General features: G+C 48.1%; 1 protein-coding gene across 1 annotated transcript in view; it reads right to left on the bottom strand.

Moving 5' to 3' along the window:
- Nucleotides 1–9,725, bottom strand: part of LTF (lactotransferrin) — a 28,722-nt gene extending 18,997 nt beyond the window's left edge. Inside the window, exons 1-4 of the mRNA XM_059160702.1 lie at nt 9,601–9,725; nt 2,921–3,084; nt 518–626; nt 11–193 (exon numbers count right to left, since the gene is read on the bottom strand). Of these exons, the coding sequence (XP_059016685.1) occupies nt 11–193; nt 518–626; nt 2,921–3,084; nt 9,601–9,643 (499 nt within the window). The 5' untranslated portion in view covers nt 9,644–9,725. The remainder of the gene's footprint in view (nt 1–10; nt 194–517; nt 627–2,920; nt 3,085–9,600) is intronic.
- Between the last annotated feature and the right edge of the window lie 11,123 nt (nt 9,726–20,848).

A 20,848-nucleotide genomic window follows, 5' to 3' on the forward strand; every position in this document is an offset into this window, starting at 1 on the left:
GCCCTCTCACCTTCCTCAAGGGGCTCAGGTGGCCCTGCCCAGTTCAAGAATGGACGAAGGGTACCCATCGGGATGTTCCATCCAGCGGACCTGCCAAGGCCTGTGTGGCAGGACCTCAAGCCTTGTAGTTGGTTGAGCTGAAAGTTGGTGCCCTTCTTGGCTATGGCCACAGCATAATAGTAGATTCGTTGCTCTGCAGAGGGACAGAGAGAACTGAAAGCTCTTAACCGGATAATTAAAAGCCTTAGAGAGAGAAAAACAGCCCACCTTGACCTTCCCCGGGTGAAAAGGGGAGCTGTAGGCTACCTTTTCCTCTGGTCCACTCTGTCCCCCAGGGAGCACACACATGTCCTCCCTAACTGGGGGGGCATCTGGCCCAAAGGGCCCAGGACCTCTGACCCCTGCAAGTGGAATGCTATCTAAGACCCCACCTCTACAACGCAGCCCCTTTGACTACACGGAGCCCAGGGCCAAGACCAGGGCCACCCCAGCTTCTGGATCTCCAGGGAGAACTCACCTGCTTGGGTCCCATACACCTCAGCTACTATGGGTCGCAGTTTGTTGGGGCCCTGGCCAGCCTCATACACCAAACCACCATCCAGGGTCACGGCATCTGCTTTGTTTGCCTGAAAGCAAAGAGGCCAGCCAAGCTTCAGAAGAGAGCCCACCCTAATCCAGGCCACTCAGTTCCAGGATGTCACAGGTCTTTGTGGCTAGAAGGATCTTCCAGCCATATCGCTATATTCTCTTTTTTGTACGAACCCCCTGCCCGTATCGCTCATTCATTTCATTCATTTATATCCAAACTTGTTTATTCGAGATGCTTGCTCCCATCTTTTCTATATTTGGTTCTTTTAAGTTCCTTTTTTATCGAAAAGAAAATAGAACTATTATGCTATCTTTAAATTATCCTAATAAACCATGTGCATTCTCTTGGGCATATTACTTCTCATATACTTACCTATTTCTTTTTATTTTATTTATGTATTTGACAGAGACAGACACAGCGAGAGAAGGAACACAAGCAGGGGGAGTGGGAGAGGGAGAAGCAGGCTTCCCGCCAAGCAGGGAGCCTGATGCAGGGCTCCATCCCAGGGCCCTGGGATCATGACCTGTGCGGAAGGCAACCAATTAACAACTGCACCTTTATATTGGCAATCTGGTAGAGACAATATTTGGTGCACTGTTTTACTCATCTAAAACCGCATGACATTTTCTTACTCCTGCAGTCTTTATTGACTTCATTGACCTCCTCATATTTTAGGATAGTGCGGTTGTTCCATGGCTTATCCAGTAATTCCTCAAATGTTCAGCACTTTCTTTTTTTTTGCTATGATATCTATGCTTTTATGGATCGCTTTGTCCTCATAGGTTTCTTTTTTCCTTCTGATGATCTGTCACCGTGGGGTAGGCATCCAAGGGTGGGAATCACCCAGACGGTGAGTCTGTTTATCTTCATGGCCCTGGCCACTGTTGTTTTTCTGCTTTCCAGAAGATCCGTAATGACAATTTAGAATCCCACCGACCAGGAAGATCAGTTTTGCTATAAAATCACCAGCAGGACGGGCTTTTGTTTTACTGCTATTACTTTTAAAAATGTAAGTGCTAACAGATTGCTTAGGTGTATATTCCTCCGGTTACTAAAGGGAACAAACATTTCGTATTTTTAGTAATTATGCATGCCCTCCTACTACTATGTAATTTTAGTAATTTTAGTAATTATGCATGCCCTCCTACTATGAGCATGCTTGGCTCATATTATTTTTCGTATAGGACCCTACCTTTCTGACCAGGTTGAATTAATTCTTTATAGAGTGTACAGTAAATAGGAACCCCTTGTCAGAGCTGCTGCATATTCATTCTGGTGCTTTCTAAATTTTTTGGTTGAATGTTTTCAATGGCTATAAATTAAATTTTTTATGTTTTTTAATCTGTCAGTTTACCTTATGATTTTCTTCATTGCTTAAAAGCTACAAGCATTCTTGTCCTCCAAATTTCTGAGAATTAACCTGTCCCTTGGTTCTTCAAAAATGCGTGTTCTGTTTCCAATGACATCATTTGATGTGTGGTATCTAGAACTGATTTCGAAGGGGGTTTTTATTAAAAAGGCAAATTCTGTGACCCCATCACAGGTACTCAGTTGAATAGGTTAGAACGAAGTCTAAGATTCTGCATTTTAAATGAGCAATGTATGCTGGTGCTGTTTTTCCCCAGGCCATAGTTATAAAACAATAGCCTAAAACATTGTTTAAGCTAGATCTTTTACCCCTACGTACTGTTCTGATAACTCTAGATATTATTAGAAACTTTGACACAATTTATCCACTCTGCTAGAGTCAAGTGCCCACAACAATGGCACAGGGAAGGGACACAGAACATATATGTTGAGTGAATGAGTAGAAATTATTTCAGTAGATCTTATATCTTAAAAAAACAAAAGGAATCTGCGATCATCCGGAAGTCATGATTCCCTTTTCTCTCTCTCTGAGTATGTTTTGCACAAATGTCCTTCCAATGCCTGGTGCCCTGGCCAGCCCTTCCCAAGCCCTGTGGTCCGGTAACGACAGATCAGCTGATCTTACTTTGTTCAGGGTTCGGCGGTAATGATCATCTGGAGGTTTTACCTTTCAGAGGAACCCTGATGTTGCCTGTTCATCCAATGTGACTACTTCTGTGTTTGCAGCACTCTTCTTAACAATTTGTGTTGCAACCCCAGATTCCCCACCTTTCGTCTCTCAACTTTGAAATGTTAATATCTTCTCTCAAAATGGCCCTGTGTCCTATAAGGAAGGAGCACTCCCAACTAACAGATACCCAAAAAGAAAAGCAGAAGAAGTGGGGGGAAACACTTTTTCTATTTCACTCCATTTCATTCCCTTCATTCAGTTTCGTCCCACCCAGACACACGGCAGTGACTTACCTTGATGGCCTGGATACATTCTTGGTGGGAGGTTCTCTTTGTGCAGGAGACTGTAGGGCCCCCCACTTTCTTCATATTCCGTTGGAATTTGGAGCATTTTGCCCACTCTGCTTTTGATATGGTGCACCACCGAACATTTTTCCTAGGCGCGGCCAGACACAGTCCTGGGAGAGAGAAACCAAGGAGTCAGGGTTCGAGCACTGCCCACGGGAGACACCACCTCACCCTCTGACAGGGTTTTCCAGGGTTTTCTTTTCTCTCTGCTTCTCCCCTTTACCCCTCACTCAGTGCCAAAGTTAGGCCACTGTCCTCGAGTGCAGATGTCTTGATGGTCTAATGAGCATTCTCTGCTGGCCAGAGGGCTGTGACTCTCAGTAAATGAAAGGAGATGGTCAGAGCCTCTGGATTATTTTCTTTCCTGTACCTGACACATTTCCTACCTCTAGAAAATGATGATGACCCTTTGCATCCATTTGTGAGGTTCTCTCACCTGCTTTGACCCACTTGAAGTCAAGAGGTAAGCAGGAAAGGGATTATTGTTCTTGTCTTATTAAGGTGGAAACTGGCTCTTGAGGAAACTGAGTGATTGTCTGCTCAGCGGTGGCAAAATCCAGCCTAGAATCCAAGTCCCTCTAGACTGTTGCTTTGACAAGAATATCCCCAGATGATGCCCAAGCAACTAAAACACACCCGAATCCTTTTCAGTAGTAGTGAGTGGTGTACCAAGTGGGTCAGTGTGTCTGAGTTACCACCTCTCACCCTGTATCAAGAAGACTGGTTCTCCAGCAGAGACTGCTTTGTTAGTAGAATCTATACAATTAAGAATGAGGCTAGACCAGATTTGCTCACATCCCTTAAAAACCATATCAATGGGGCGCCTGGGTGGCTCAGTGGGTTAAGCCGCTGCCTTCGGCTCAGGTCATGATCTCAGGGTCCTGGGATCGAGGCCCGCATCGGGCTCTCTGCTCAGCAGGGAGCCTGCTTCCTCCTCTCTGCCTGCCTCTCTGCCTGCTTTGTGATCTCTCTCTGTCAAATAAATAAATAAAATCTTTAAAAAAAAAAAAAACCATATCAATGAAAAACTTACAGTGAACATTATATTATAATGGTGAAAGACTGAATGCTTTCCCCTAAGATCAGGTATCCACTCTCACTTTTTCTATTCTACATAATACTGGAGATCCTAGCCACAGAAATAAGGCAAGAAAAAGCAACAGAAGACACCCATACTGGAGAGAAAGGAGCAAAACTGTCCTTATTTGCAGATTACATGATCCTCTAGGTAGAAAATCCTAAGGAGTGCACAAAATGCGATTAGAACTAATACACAAGTAAAACAAGGTCACAGGATACAAGATCAATACACAAAGAGCAATTCTATTTTTTGCATATAGGCATTGGTTGATCCAAAAATGAAACGAAGTATATAATTTCATTCATAATAACATCAAAAGTAATTAAATGCTTAGAAAAATATTTAACAAAACAAATGCAAGATTGTTACACTGAAAATTATAAAACTTTGCTGAGGGAAATGAAAGAAGTTCTAAATAAGTGGAGAAACATTTTTGTTCATGCTTTATAAAACTCAATATTTTTAAGATGCTAATTCTCCCTAAATTGATACAAATAATCAACACAAATTCTATTAAAATTCTGGCAGGCCACTTTTTTATTTTTGGAGGAATTGGCAAACAGATTTGAAAATGTATATAGGATAAATAAATAAATTGATATAAAATAACCAAATTAATTTTATATAACTTATATTTATAATTTTTCCATATAATTTATATTCAATAGTCAAAACAGTTTTGAAAAAGAACAAATCTGGAGCAATTTTGCTTCCTACTTTCAAAACATTATAGGGGTGCCTGGGTGGCTCAGTGGGCTAAGGCTTCTGCCTTCAGCTCAGGTCATGATCCAGGGTCCTGCTCAGCAGGGAACCTGCTTCCCCCTCTCTCTCTACCTGCCTCTCTGCCTACTTGTGATCTCTCTCTGTGTCAAATAAATAAATAAAATATTTAAAAAGATTTTTAAATATATATTAATATATATTTATAAATATAAATAAAATAAAATCTTTTAAAAAATTATATAAAGCTACAGTTATCAAGAGTGTGATGTTAGCATAGAGACAGACATATAGATAATGAAAAAAATTGAGTCCTGAGTGAGGTAAATCCTTACATTTACATTCAATTGATTTTTGTTAATGGCACTAAGGCAGTTAATAGGCAGAAGGATAGTCTATTAACAAATGGTGCTAGCACACAGGTAGGCTCATACAAAGATTAACTTAGAGCCCTACCTCACACCACACACAGAAAATTAACTCAAAGTTGGATCATAAAATTTAGTGTAAGAGTTAAACAATTATACTTTCAGAAGGAAACACAAGGGGAAAACAATGCAACCTTGGCTTAGACAAAGTTTACTTAGCTATGACACCAAAAACACAGTCCACAAATGAAAAAAAAATTGATAAATTGGGCCTATCAAAATTCAAAACTTTTGTGTTTCAAGGACAGTTAAGAAAATACAAACACAAGCAACAGCTTGGGGGAAAACACTTACAAAGAATCTTGACAACTCAGTCAATGACAAATAACCTAATCAAAAAATAGGCAAGAGATATGAACAGACATTTCACCAAAGAAGATACATAAATGGCTAATAAGCACATGAAAAGATGTTTGACATCATTAATCATCAGGGAAATGCAAATTAAAAGCACAATGAGATCTTCATTTCCCACCTACTGGAACTAGTTACAGTAACTAAAACAGAGAATAACATATGGGTAAGGATGTGAAGAAATGGGACCCCTTGTACACTGTATAATACTAGAGCCACTTTAGGAAATAGATGGTCAGTTTCTCAAAATGTTAAACAGAGAGTTACCATATGACCCACAGCAATCCACTTCTTAGATAAATACCCCAAAGAAATAAAAATATATATCCACATAATGACTCCTTTATGAATATTCACAGCAGCATTATCCAGAAAAGCTCCCCCACCCCCCAAAAACTAGAAACAACCTGAAAGTCCAGGCACTGGTGAACGGCTCAAGAAAATGTGGTACATTCACACAACAAAACATTATTTGGCAGTAAAAAGGAAAGAACTAGTGGTATGGGCCATGATACAAATGAGCTTCATTTATGCTAAATGAAAAAGAAGCAGACACAAGACACTACCTATTGTTTGATTCCACTTGTGTGAAATTTCCTAAAAGGCACATCTATAAAACAGAAAATAGATTAGTGATGGCCTGATGTGGGGGTGGGAATGAGAAGTAACTATAAACGGACATGAAGAAACTCATTAGGGAGAAGAAATGTACTAAAACTGATTTACAGTAATGGTTGTGCCACTTGGTAAAATTACTACAAATCACTGAATTGTACATTTAAAATAGGTGAATTGGAGGATATGTAAAATATACCTCAATAAAGCTATTGCAAAACAAATAAACAAAACCCACTTGTTGGCAAAAGTTCCCTTCCCGTTTGGATGTGCTTTAGAGTAGAACACTCAGCCCTCTGCCATCTCCAGCATAATCAGACCCATGCATAATTGTGAACCATCCCCTGTATAATCAGACCCACCAAGGTATTTGAGGCTCCCAGGCAGAGTCAGAAGGGGCTCAAGGGCAGCCATGTCCCAAAAAATCCCAGGGGATATAATCTAGCATGAGGCTCTCATGCAACTGTACTGCCATAAAATCAGTGGTTCAGTCAGTTAAGCCTTTGTCTTCGGCTCAGGTCATGATCCCAGGGTTCTGGGATCAAGCCCTACAACGGGCTCCCTGCTCAGTGGGGAGCTTGCTTCTCCCTCTCCCTCTGTCCCCCTGCTCATGTTCTCTCTCTCACACTCTATTTCAAATAAATAAATAAAATATATATTTTTTAAATCAACCAACCATGTCATATTCAGCCACTTGTGACCCAGTAGCATTTACTGGATGCCATCTGTATACACAGCATACAGAGGAACATGTAAGCAGAGAGGACTAGATCTTACCTCCCTTCTGGAGAGGGAGAAAGTAATAAAAGAGGAAGCTAAGGATGATAAATGCTCTAGAAGAAACAATACCAAACCAGAAGTGAGGTCCCCATGACCTCAACCAGTAATCAGGGCGGTCCAGGAGAGTGAGAACAATGGCCCCAATGTTGCAAGCACGTTTTATGCCAGGCGCTTTGATCAGCACTTCACGCCTTCTCTGTCCATCAGTCCTCCAACCCCCTGTATTGTGAGTGCTTCTAACACCCTCATTTCCAGGTGAGAAAATAGTAGCTTTAGCTATTTATGTGGCTTGTCCAAGTTCTCCCCAACTAAGAAGTATTGGGTCTAGGATTTCAACCTACAAAATCAGACACAAAACCTCCTGCTCTTACCACAAAGTTAGCCCGCCCATTTAGGTTGGTCAGGTTAGAGACGGACCACAGTGGAGATGGAGTGCGTAAAGGGTTTGGGGTCAAATCATGGAAAGCCCTAGGTGCTGGTCCAAGGAGGTCTTATTCCAGAGGGAGTAGAGCTCTCTCTTGGAAGAGAGCAGAGATAAGAGCTTTGCTAAGAATGGGGAAGGGGTAGGGGCGCCTGGGTGGCTCAGTGGGATGGGCTGCTGCCTTTGGCTCGGGTCATGATCTCAGGGTCCTGGGATTGAGTCCCGCATCGGGCGCTCTGCTCCGCAGGGAGCCTGCTTCCCTCTCTCTCTCTCTCTCTCTGCCTGTCTCTCTGCCTACTTGTGATCTCTGTCTGTCAAATAAATAAATAAAATCTTTAAAAAAAAAAGAAAAGAAAAGAATGGGGAAGGGGTAGACTGAAAGCAGGGAACCAAGCAGAAAAATATTGGGAATGGACAAGGGGCAGGAATAGTGAGGTGGTGTTAGAAATTAGCTTGATGACAGATGCGACCAAAGGGTGTAGAGGAAAGGCAAAACAGAAGACCATGCTTCAAGGTGGGGGAGGACATGAATAGCAGCAGGAATGGGAAACCCACAGGCAGAGTTGGTTTCTTCCCTTGGGAAGGGCTGAACCAGGAAACTTTATAACAGACCACAGAGGGGTTTTTCAAGATCCACAGTCCCAGCCCCCCAAACACCAGGGGCGGGGTTAGAATGTACCACCCACTCATCCCTCCCCAGACACCCACTCATCCCTCCCCAGCCACCTCCGAAACCATGGGTCCCCCTCAAGACCATGTGCTCTCTGAAGCAGGTCTGGGGCTGCCCCCTCCTGTATCCCCAACCCCACACCTGAACTCTGTCAGCCATTCAGATGCTGCCCCCTGAGCCTGGATGGAATCTCCTTCAAAGTATGCATCCCCTGATTGCTTGTGTACAGACAGACAGTCCTCTGACCTCCAGAGCAGGGACTGGGATGGAGCTACTCTTCTCACCCCACCCAACCTTCACCAGCCAGGACGCCCATGGGAGCAGGGCAAGGACCCCCGAAAGCAGGGGTCCACGGCAACCCAAGATTCAAGTGAATCCTCAAAATGGAACCCAGGGGTGCAACTCTAAGTCCAGATCCTGCAGCACAGCCCATGAACTCCTCCAGGAAAGCAAGGTTTCCTGCTTCTTGGTCTCTCTCAGGTGACCCCAACCCTGTGCTCTGCTTCCAGCCGGCTATACACAGGTCAGGGAGCAGAAGGCAAGCTGGTCCTGATCAGTTGGTCCTGGCAGACCCAATCCTGCCTCAGAGAAGACAGGGATGACAAGACCCATAGGAAGGAATTTAGAGAAGGAAACCAGAAGATGGGGACAGGGATGGCTTCATGGTCCCTAAGGTTGGGGGTGTACACTCAGTGTGTTCTCTGTGGCCCTTTTTCACCCAGGATTCTCCCAGCTGTGAGTACATGCTCTAAGGCAGGAGGAGGCTGACCCTGGCTGGCAGGAGCCCAGGGAGGGAGGGGACATCTGTCCTTTTCCTCCGACCCCCCACATACTGCCTAGGCACTGATACCTGTCACACACACACACACCCCCAACTGCAGGGGGCCCTGCCCTCACACATTCCAGTCACTAATGTCCATGACTGTGGAGTGCCCTGCGCACACTCCAGAAACTATTTCAGATAGTCCTAGCCTGGATGCATTTAAAACCAGGAATCAATCATTTCTCTCTTAGACTCTCTGAAGAAGGGGTCCCCTCAGGAAGGTCTGTGCCACCACCTCTGCCCTTCTGAGAAGATAGCTGGACTTTTTTTTTTTTTTTTTTTTTTTTTTATCAACTGGGCTCTGTCTTGCCCAAGTTACACAGTCCTGGCAGGAGCTGGGTTCTGAACTCCAGTCTCCTGTGTGTCTTGGGCAAGTCACTCTCGGTCTCTGGATCTCATTTGCCTCCCACCTAAAAAGCCTGCAAGGGTACTATAGGTACCAAAGGTCCCAGTGGGACACAATGGGACAGGGTCGCTTTGCGCTCGCTGCTCTAGGGACGCTTGAGGAGGAGCCCGCTCAGAAGAGCCCTACTCTGGCTCCTCCCCAAGCAGGTGGGCGGGACCCGACCGCCTCCCGGCTGCTGGAGCCGAGACATAGGGATGGAAGGGTAAGGGGCACGGGGCGCAGGGGTAGATGGTCGAGGGGAATAGTGGGGACGCAGGCATCCAGCCAGCGGGCGCGGAGACCAAGGGCGCCCACCTGGCGGGGCGCGCTCCCAGGTACCTGCACTCACCAAGAGCCCCGAGAAACAGCAGGGCAGGGAAGACTAGCTTCATTCTGGGTCCCTGAGGCGACTCTGGCGAACGAAGGCTCTGCCACCCCCACCGGCTCTGCCCCGCTTTATCCACGGCTTGGTGACCTCACGGGGTTTGCCCCGCCCTGTGGCCCAATACGCATCCCTGCCCTGCGCTCTCGCACCCCTCCTCCGCTAGTTCCTTGAGGCCAAGAAAGGGGGGCAGAGGGGGGAACAGGGGAGGGAGCAGAGAAGGACCGGTGCCCCAGCAGCCTTAGCGCCGTAAGAGAGGAAACCCAGCCCACAGGCCACCTCTGTGAGTCCCCGCTGGTGCTGCCTAGTGACTGGGGACTGGGATGGTCTTTCTCTTTTGCAAGTTGCAAGTCCCTAGGGACTCGTGGCCTGCCAGTCTTGTCCTTTCTTGGGTCTCAGAGCCTCCTAGACCACTGGACACAAAGCAGCGATCCCAAGGTGAACATTTGCGATCATCTGAACTGTGAGGCTCGCCTTTCCTTTCACAGATGAGTCCCAAGTGCCTGGGAGCCAACTTCACCTTGGCCAGCGGCCAGCCCAGAATTCTGCAGAGGACCCAGCTACCTGCCCAGAGTCTGCCCCAGGCATGGGGTCTCTCCCTGTCCCACTGAGACCACAGTACAGCTCCCAGAAAACAGAGCCAGAAGTCTCAGAGGAAGCGACCACTGCCCAGGGCCCAACGGCTGTCACCCTGTCCCCTCATTTGTCAGTGAGAAGCCTGTCTTAACACTTGCGTCTTTCTTTTGTTTTGTTCCGTGGCAGTATGAGGTGGGAGATGAGAACCTCATTTTGATAAATGTCATATTTTGTCAACATAAGCTGATCTTATTTCAGGAAGGTGTTTGTAAACTCTAGGATTCTGCTACTAAGAATATAGCTTGTAAATGCACTCCCATGCTGCACAGCGGCTCACATATGAGGATCTCCAGGGCCACACTGTGTATCATTAACCAACTGGAAGCAAAGTCAACATCCATGGCTTGGGGGTATCACAGAGTGGGCCTCCTTGGGACCCTCAGGGGAGATGGTGGGGCCCCTCTGCCCCAGGCATGGAGACTGTCAAGGCACAGAGTAGCGTCTGATCAGGTATCCTGCTTGCCTGGAGGTCAGCAATAGAATCACCAGCTGGGTTTTGGAATGACAGATCCAGCCCCTCCTATTATTTGGAAACATAGTGTCACAATGTTAAAAGTTGCTTTCATCGATAATTGCAATAAGCGATTTCAAAAATAGTGAAGAAATGCAAAATTGACTAATTCTCAGGAGTGCTGAAGCATCTTGGTACCTAAATTAGCCACTCAGCTCTGCCCTTCCACAATTATTAAAGAATTAAGAAATGTCACCACCCATGTGTCTGTCTCTCAATGCAAATTTTACAAAGGGTGGCTTATAAAGTCAGGAGCCTCTGGAGCCTCTTATGTCTGTTACAGCGTTGGCAGGAACATGGAGAACCTGGGGCCACAATCAGGAGGCTGAGCTCCAGGGATAGGCCCTGGAGGCAGGACTGGGATAGGTCGGGTCACAGGACAGACAGCTTGTATGCTGTGTCTGTAGGGCATGGCCCGGCCCCAGGCCAGGGATGTGCTTAGCTGGACACCTGCAGAGCATGGCTACTCCAGGGCCATCTGCAGAGGAGGTGGACAGAAAGTGGGAGTCTACCCAGGAGACAATGAAGTTCTACAGAACTATCATCAACATTCATTCTTCATTTATTCGTGCCAGACCTGGTGACTTCCAGGAGGGACATGGAGAAGAGGGGTCTGTCCTTGCCCTTGAGAGTTCACAGCATAGTGAACTCTCAAATGGTTGGGGGCATGCACGGGGCATACCCCTCAACTGCACAGACACAGGAGCATATACAAAATCAGGGTAGGAGGAGGAATGACTGACCAGTTCCCATCATGAAGGTTCCAGAAAGGTTCAAGGAATAATATTTGACCTGGGTAGCAGGGGGAAGGGCTGCATTTCTACAGGAAAAATATTCAGGTAGAGGAAACAGACAAGAAAGGACCTGGGAGCGTGAGCACTCAGTGACCAATTACCTGAGCACGAAGAACCACAAAATGTCAATCTGGGCTTTCTGGCCGGGGCCTTTCCTTGGAAGAAGGATTGACCAAGTCACCTCCTCTGGCCTGAGCTCCACACCAGGTGTCTATCTGCCTCTGGACAGTTCCCCCTGCAGGTCCTGTGGGCACTGGAATTCAGTGCATCTGAAATGCACTCATCCCCCACTCCAGCCCTGCACCTTCTCTCAGATTTCCTACCACCTTCCACCAAACCCTCCAAATAAACAGCCTCCGAGGGGTCCTCAAATCCTCTGGCCAGCTAGCCCTGTCCGTGTGATGGACACCCGATGATCAATATTGGTTAATGAGTGAAGGAGCAAGGAGGAGGGACAGAGCACGAAGCATCCTGCTTGCCATCGTCAAATCTGAAAGATGGGGAGACCCAGGGCTGGCGAAGCCAGGCCTCCCCAGAGTCTGTGTGCATGGAGCCCACTTTTCCCTTTGGGCTCAGCATCAATCTACATGGCTTTCTGAGGGACCAGGAGCTGAGCCAGATCTCACAGAGCCTGCAGGGAAGTAGGCTGTAGGTTTCGCAATGCCAAGGCCGTGGCATGGCAAAGAAGGATGCTGATGGGACAAACCAGCATGTAATGTCGGGGACTGGTGTGTGGCAGGCAGGTGAGGGAAGCCAACAAACTTCTCCCACATCCTCACTCCTTCTCCATCCCCGAAATTCACACAGGGACCCTCTGCCAGCTCAAGGACTGGCCCAAGCAAAGCCCCCTCCCAACAGGTGCACAATTAGCCCCACTCCCTGCCCTCTATAGTGCCCTCCAGCTTCAAACCCCAAGGGGGGCTTTGGGAAGGAGCTATGGATCTGGGCAGAGCCAGCTCTAGAAGGAATAAAGAAGGAAAGGAGTTCTTCAGACATCTGCTCAGCGGGGCGTCTTTGGCCCACTGGAGACCACCAGCCGGGTTGCCCGCCCCTGCCAATGGTGGGAGGTTACTGGCTTCCTAGACAGCCACTTGTTAAATGTTCAGGAATTTTGTGGCGGGTTGTTAAACCATTGGTAGCTTGAACTCATTCATGGTGGGAGTATTTACACCATGGAAATGAGCAAACGCTGTGAATCGGGGCATGTTTCTCTCCTGGAGAGACAGTTTATAGAACATCATGCCCCGGGCTTGTCACTGTGCGTGGGCAGTGTGCCCAGGTCAGTGTGGCTATATAGGGCAGGGGTGCCCTCCTAGGAGAAAGACCAGGTAATAACCTGAAGCATTTGGTTGGCACTTTGAACTTCAAATGGAGCTGCCAGTGACCTTGTCTCTCATGGCTCAGAGAGCTCTGGAAGTCATGGTTATTGCTCTAAAATCAGGTAAACTGAGGGTTGCCTGCAGTCACAGTGAGTAAGATGCAGAGATGGAACTGCCAGTCCTGAGTCTCCCCCTGAGCCCACAGCCAGGCTATGCTCCCCAAGAAGGCCCAGAACTCTCCCAGAGCTCAGCATGCAAAGGCTGAGGTCCAGGGACAGCCCTAGCTCTTGATCTCAGCAATAAGGAAAGCCCACAGGGAATGACCCCCTTGTGGCTCCAGGTACCATCCAGCCCCTTCCACATGTCAGCCGTGGCTCTTGATCCTTGTGGAAGGACCGTGACGTGCCTCCACAAGCCTGCTTTCCAAATGGGGAGAACCAGGCAAAGCAACTCGTCCGTGGCCACGCCACTGGTCAGATCTAGAAATCCGCCACTGACCCCTGATGGCCAGTGATGGCTGTCCATCGGCCATCCCTGATGGCTTTCCCTGATGGCTGTCCATCCTTCCTTTGCTGACCACCTGGAAGAGAGAGCAGAACGTGAACAAAACTGAGGGTGAGGTAGTTCAGAGCTCTCCGCTTCTTGGCTAGGGTGATGGTCAAAATTTCCAGAGCAAGGTCCTCCAGAGCACGGTCCCCAGAATACTGGGCCCCAAGTGGGCCCCTTGCATATGGTCAAAAGCCCTGGTGAGACTTCAGGAGTGTCTGTGAGTGGTGGGGGCCGAGCTGAAGGGTGGCGGGCAGGAAAATGGTGGCTTTATTAACTAATACGTCTTGTTGCCAAATGTTGCCCAATTTACAAAGAACCCACAGAGACAAAGAGCTTCTATGTCCTTGGACAGCGCTCTTCCTCCTCCTCCTTCTCCCCCACCTCCCTCTCCTCGTAATCAGCACCCTCTGCCCTTCTGGACCCTCCCCTCTCGGGCCAGCACCCCACAGACCTCCCCAAGGACACGGCATCATTCTGCCCAGTAGTCCAAGGGCCAGTGGAGACATCCTAGGTTTTCCAGGTGCAAGATTTTAATTCTCCCAGCCAGGTCAGCAACCCCATTTCCCTGGCAGAAATCCAAACTCCATGAGCACCTGATCACCACGTCTAGATGAGAATGCAGCAGGCCAGGCCCAGGGAGAGTCTTCCTGGAAGGTGCCAGCCAAGGGAGCCTGGAGGGTGACAGTTGCTGGCCCAGGGCCAGCCATGCAAATTTCTTCCCAGAAGGAATGAGGTTCCTGCCAGAGAAACCCCCAGGCAGGAAGCACCTGAGCCAGGGGCCCCTGCGGCTGTCCCTCCCATGGGGCTGCATTCTGGCAGCTCCGCTGGCTGCTCCCCCAAACCTTCCACGCCATCTCTGAGAAGGAGTTGGGTGGGTGCCCAGGGGAGCAAGGAGCCACTGTTTTCTTCCATCCTCCCCAGCAAGGCTGGAACTGCTCCTCCCCAGCTCCCCCAGGCCAAGAGTGGCCGGCCCCTGACCTGCTCCAGGAGGACATCTGCCCCACACACCCCTCATTCACTTCTGCACTGTACAGCCTGGTGGACAGGAGGGCGAGGGGAAATATGGCTACAGGTGTAGGAGTTTGGATTGGACACCTGGTTGGAACCTGCTCCACTCTAAATAGCTACCTTGGCCTGGGCTAGTCTCTTAACCTCTCTGAAACTCAGTTTCCCCATGTGTAAAAATAGGATACAAGTAATACCCACCGTATGAAGTGGGTAGAGTTAAAATCTGATGTCTAGGGGCGCCTGGGTGGCTCCAGGCCCTGCCTTCGGCTCAGGTCATGATCTCGGGGTCCTGGGATCGAGTCCCGCATCAGGCTCTCTGCTCGGCAGGGAGCCTGCTTCCTCCTCTCTCTCTCTCTCTGCCTGCCTCTCTGCCTACTTGTGATCTCTGTCTGTCAAATAAATAAATAAAATCTTTTAAAAAATTTAAAAATCTGATGTCTAAAATGCTTATGCTCGGTACGGGTGAGCTGTTGGTCATATTTGCAGACATGAAGGACGGTCATGAGCTTCGTGGGCCCCGACTAGGCATGGGGCTCCAGGGGAGCAGGCAGTGCCCTCTAGGGACACTTGGCCCATCAGGAGGGGCTATGTGTGCTGAGAGTCTCTATCCCATGTGTAGGTATCTAGGAAGGTGCTGCTGGGAGCTCTCACCATGGGAGGGACAGCTCCCTAGAACCAAAACAATGGCAGAGTTACTTTCCTGCATGCCCCTCCTTCTAACAGAGCATGCGGCTGCCCTCAATGGCCCATGTGCTCTAGAGCGTCAGTCTTACCCTGGCCTGCTCTCCAGCTCCTTCTCCATGTCTCTGTCCCTGGTCTCTGCCTCTTCCCTCATCTCTCATTCTGCCTCTCTCTCTCTCTCCTTAGCTTCCTTCTCCATCTCCAGCTCTGGCCTCCCTCCCTCCTAAGCTCACGGGTCCACATTCTTTTAGGGTGCCCCGCCAAAGGGAGCCCACTGACCCTGGCTGTGCATCCCATTGACCCATCTCCCTGCACCCCTCCCCTGACACTGGGCTCTGGGAGGAAGGGGCTGCCTCTAACCCATCTCTGGATCCTCAAGTCCAGCCCAGGGGAGACTCTCACTGAGGGATTGTTCACTGGGTGAGTGTGAAGAGAAACAGGAGGAGAGGTCTAAATTTCCCTCCCCAAAATCTTTTGGTTGTAAGTCTAATTGTCACCCTTCTCATCCCCGTGGAGGTAGGAGGAAGCTGGACCCTGAGAGTGAGTGGGGCACTGAGCCCCAGTGGGGGGGGGGGGACACCTGCCTGCTCTATCTCCCCCTCCCTGCAACCCCGTGCCCTGCAGAGACCTCCCAGCCGGTGGGACATGCCTGTCCTGCCCCTGTCCTGCCTTGGGCAGCATCTAGCATATGAGGGCCTGAGAGTGCTAAGGAGCATCTGTATGAGGACTGCAGCTAGGGGATTGATAGGAAAGGCTGGAGAAGAGATTCCTCCATGACTTCCAATACCCAGAACTCCCCTACAGGGAAGCTAGGACTGCCCCCCCCCCTTCTACTGAAAGTTCTCTTCCCTCCCCTACAGCCCACATCAGCTTCCAAAGACAAGGAGAAGGGACACCAGGAGAGCAGCAGGGAAATAAAAGTGATGAGCTGGGAAGATTGTGGAAGGGGAGGGCAGTGCTTCCCAAATCCTAATGCACCCCCCCTTTTCAGGCCAGAGATTTTCTCATCTTAGTGAATTAGTTTGCAGCCAAAGGCCCACTGGAGTGTCTAGAGGGGCCTTGGCAGCCTAGGACCGCTTTCTCTAGCTCCTTCTTCTAGGGGCTCTCTGCTCCAGGGATACCCAACCTTCCCTCTCCTTCCCAGCTCTAGAGTCAATCCTCCTCTTCCCTACCCCTACTCCCCTACTCTTGTTCAGCTGAAAACAGAGGTAAAACTAGCACAAACCCAGTTCCCTGTAGGAGGTGCTGGCACGTGAGCCGTGGCATTTAACCCCATGAGTGTATATTATCACTGAACTTGCGCTCTCCCAAGGCTACAGAGAACACTAGCCTGGGGTTCTCTCCTGGGCACTCTGTCTGCTCATACCTAACCTCCTGTGTGCGCACACTGAGTGAGAGGAGGGGCAGAGATGGCAAGCGAGATGCCCCATTTTCTTTTCTTTTTTAAACAAGTGCAATTTGACATGTTTTTTAAGAGAGGGTGATTGTGTGGGTGGGGGAACAGAGGAAGAGGGGGAGAGAGAATCTCAAGGAAACTCCATGCTAAGACCTAAGATCATGACCTGAGCCAAAACCTAGAGTTGGACACTTAACTGACTGAGCCACCCAGGTGCCCCAAGATGCCCCCTTTTCCTGATCCACTGAGCAGGTCTTGATCTTGAGCAAAGTCTTAACTCTTAACTACCAGAGAAATCCATTTGGGAAAAGATTAACGTTCAATCACCCGCTTGGTGTGGATGGTGTTCGAGGGAAGACTGGAAGAAGCTGAGGGGTGGGCGCTGTGGATACAGGAGGGCAAGGCTTTGACCAACAGAGATGTTGCCCAATGTTGCCCCATTTGTAAAGGAAACTCGGCAATCAAAGAGCTTCTCTCTGCTCATCCTTCCTGTCTCTTCCTCATGTCTTCCTTCCTCTCTGGAATCCTAGCTCCCTTATGGTCTTCTCTTCATTTCAGTCTGGCAAGGCTGGGCTCTGCTCCCAATCTCTCCAGGTCAACACTTGTGTGTGTTTTCAGATGCCTCCTTCTTCTTCACTCCCTGGATGCCATCTGGTGCCCAAATGCACTCAACCTTCCTTCGTCCTGCCTTTCATGCCCATGCGCCCCTTTCCATTCCATGGTCATGAGATGGCCCTGGGCTCCTGCCTCAGCTCCTGACCACCCTTCCACCTCTTGCTGCCGCATTGTCATCTGTTCCCAAGGGACTCTCAAAATCACAGAGTCCACAGTGCTTCCATGGCTTCTTTCCTTGCCCCTCCTCTCTTCTCCCTATACTCTGCCCCTAAAGGACTTCGTCCTTTAGATTAAACTACTCTCTATGTTGAAAACTCCTGGAAACATAATGCCCACCCAGATTTCCTGTATAGTCTGATGGAGTTGTGCTCAACCATGAGCAGGACAGCTCAACATGCAAGTCTCACCAGCACCTCAAAATTGCACGTCCAACTGCCAGTGCTAGGTCAAGATGGAACAGACACATCTCTCCCCACTCCTCCAAAGTACAGCTTAAAACTCTGGGAATGACAGCTATCATGGCTTAACACAACACAGATTTAACAGCCTCAAGTTCTAAATGTTGAGGTTCAGGTCATCCTCAGTGAGCTAAAGAACATACAGCTGCGTTCCTTCTGGAGACTCTGGGGCAACACCACTTCCTGGCCTTTTCCAGCTTCTAGAGGCTGACTGAGATCCTTAGGTCTTGGTCCAACATCACTCCCACTTCTGTTTCCACTTTCCCAACTCTGTCTTTCACTCTGATTCCCTGCTTCCTTCTTATGAAAGCCTTTGTGATTACATTGGGCCCACTTGATTAATCCAGGATACTCTTCCCATCACAAGACCTTTACTTTAATCGTATCTGCAAAGTCTCTTTTGCCACCTAAGGCAGCATATTTATAGGTCCCAGGAATTAGGACATGGACATCTTTGGGGTTACTCATCCATGAGTAATCCATTACTCATCCCAACAGGCCAGTTGCATCATGGATGCAAACTGGCCACAGGAATGACTGCTAAGTAAACTGTATGAAGAGATACACTCAAAAACACTGTAGATAAGTCAAAATGGAATTGTAAAAATATGTTTAAGTAACCCACAGGACAGTAGGAAAAAGAAAATGATGAAAAATGTAGAAACAGAGAAAACAGATAAAAAATGAAATGGCAGATGCAACCCTAGAGTATATTAATAATTGTATCAGATATAAATAGGCTAAATACTCCAATTAAAAGACAGGGATTGGCAAAGTGATTTTAAAAAACATAATCCAGGGGGCACCTGCGTGGCTCAGTGGGTTGGGCCTCTGCCTTTGGCTCAGGTCATGATCTCAGGGTCCTGGGATCAAGTCCCACATCGGGCTCTCTGCTCAGCAGAGCCTGCTTTGCCCTTCTCTCTGCCTGCCTCTCCACCTACTTGTGATCTCTCTCTGACAATCAAATAAATTTTTTAAAAAAACATAATCCAGCTATTGGCTGTCTGCAAGAAACTCACCAAAAAATATAACAACATAACTAGGTAGAAGGACAGAAAAATATACATCATGTAAATATTAATAAAAATAAAGTAGGAGTGGCTGTATTAGTATCAGAAAAAGTCAAATTCAGAGCAAAGAAAATGGTTTGGGGTACAGAAGGACATTATGCAATCATAAAAGGGTAACAATCCTAAATGTCTACACACCAAAAAACAGAGCTGCAAAATACACGAAGAAAAAACTGATAGAATTAAAGACCCCTGTGTGGCTCAGTCAGCTGAGCATCTGCCTTCAGCTCAGGTCATGATCCAGGGGTCCTGGGATCAAGCCTTGCCTCAGGGCTCTCTGCTCATTAGGGAGACTGCCTCTTTCTCCCCTCTGCCTCTCCCCCCTGCTCACACTTGCTCTCTCTCTCTCTCAAATAAATAAATAAAATCCTAAAAAACCTGATAGACTTGAAAGAAGAAATAGACAAATCCACAGTTATAATTGGAGACATCAAACCCCTCTCTCAACAACTGAAAGAACAAGGAGACAGCAAGTCAGCAAGGGTGCAGAAGAACCCAACAACACCATCAACCAACAAGAGGTAAGCAAAATTTGTGGAGCACTCTGCCCAACAGTAGCAGAATATAGCTCTAGTTCCCACAAAACATTTGCCAAGATTGACCATATCTTAGAACATAAAACAAACTTCGACAAAGAAACTGAAATCACACAAAACATGTTCTCTGATCTGAATTAAATCTAACTAAAAATCAATAACAAAAAGAGGAAAAAATCTCTGAACTCTTAAGAACTAAACATCCAGGGGCCTCTGGGAAGCTCAGATGGTTGAGCCTCTGACTCTTGTTTTTGGCTCAGGTCATGATCTCAGGGTTGGGAGATCGAGCCCCATGTTGGGCTCCATGTTCAGCATGGAGTCTGCTTCAGATTCTCTCTCCCTCTCTCTCTGTATGTCCCCACTGCTCTCTCTCTCCAAAACAAATAAATAAATCTTTTTTTTTTTTTTAAAGAAAGAAACTAAGCATCCCATTAATCAATGGGAGAGTGGGGTTTTGAGACACAGGAGGAGCAGGTAGGACAGGGGACAGAGTTGAAACCCCTTCCTCCCAGTCTCCCTCTTGAAGCTGAACCAGGAGCATGCCACTCATGTTTGACCCAGGACATCTGTCTTTCTGATACTTTGATCTGTCCTGTTATTTGTCTGTAACTCAGTTGCTCCCTCCTCCTCTCTCTGTTAGGACTTCTGGCTCTTTCTCCATCTCCAGGTCTCTCTCTGCCTCACCCTCTATATCTCTCTGTCCCTCATCACTTCTGTCCTCTCCCTCAGCTCCACAGCCTCCAAGTCCTCTAGTGACCTCTCACCGCAGACTCTTCATTGTCCTCGGCACTTTCTGATCTATCTCTAACCCAGCTGCCTCTCAGCTCTCAGGTTTTATCTCTGTTCTACAATGCTTTCTCCCTCCCTCTTCCAAGCTTCCCTGGGCTACAGGAGAAGCTTTTCCAGAACCCATGTGGCTACATGGTCTCTTCCCCAGGAGCTGAAGTTCACAGTGTTGGTGACTAAGGACAAGTGATGTGCTCTGCCCATCAGTATGCAACAACAGGGACCCTGGAGGGCTCCAAGGACTGAGCCCAGGTGAACCCAGGTGAGTCCAGGCCCAAGTGTTTCTTAACCACCATTCCTTGGTCACCAGGGAAGTTGCACTTTGACGAGAAAGTGGCCACAGGATGCAACACGAATGCCAGAGGCCACTGTAAGGACACAAAGGCAGAACATGACTTGTAGAATGAGGAAGTGGCAAAGTAGATGGGGACCTGGTAGATGAACCAGAACCTGATGGTTATTTGGAAATGGTAGAGAATCGGAAGTGAGCAATTTGGATATTAGGAAATATTTTGTTTTGAGACTGCTCCCATGAAATAAGTTAACCAAAAAATCAGACACCTTCAGAGCTGAATGTTTCCCTGGATACTACTTTAAAAGTGGGCTCTCTAAGCACAGAGGAGACATTTGGCCTGCTCAGACCTGCCCTGGTCGGTGCTAGGCAGACTCTGGCTTCCTGACTTGCACTAGATGGAGGGAGGCGAGTGAGGGGAGGCAGAGCTCCCTTCAGTTGAAGAATCTCAACAGAGCCTTTGCTCTGGGCCAAGCCCTTGTCAAGTACTGTGGGTCACCAACCTGCATCAGACTTGGTCCCTGCCCCCCCCCCCCAAGGACAACAGACAAGAGAGCAGGGAGT

The sequence above is a fragment of the Mustela lutreola genome, chromosome 2 (assembly GCF_030435805.1).
Source record: "Mustela lutreola isolate mMusLut2 chromosome 2, mMusLut2.pri, whole genome shotgun sequence".
NCBI classification, from domain to species: domain Eukaryota; kingdom Metazoa; phylum Chordata; class Mammalia; order Carnivora; family Mustelidae; genus Mustela; species Mustela lutreola.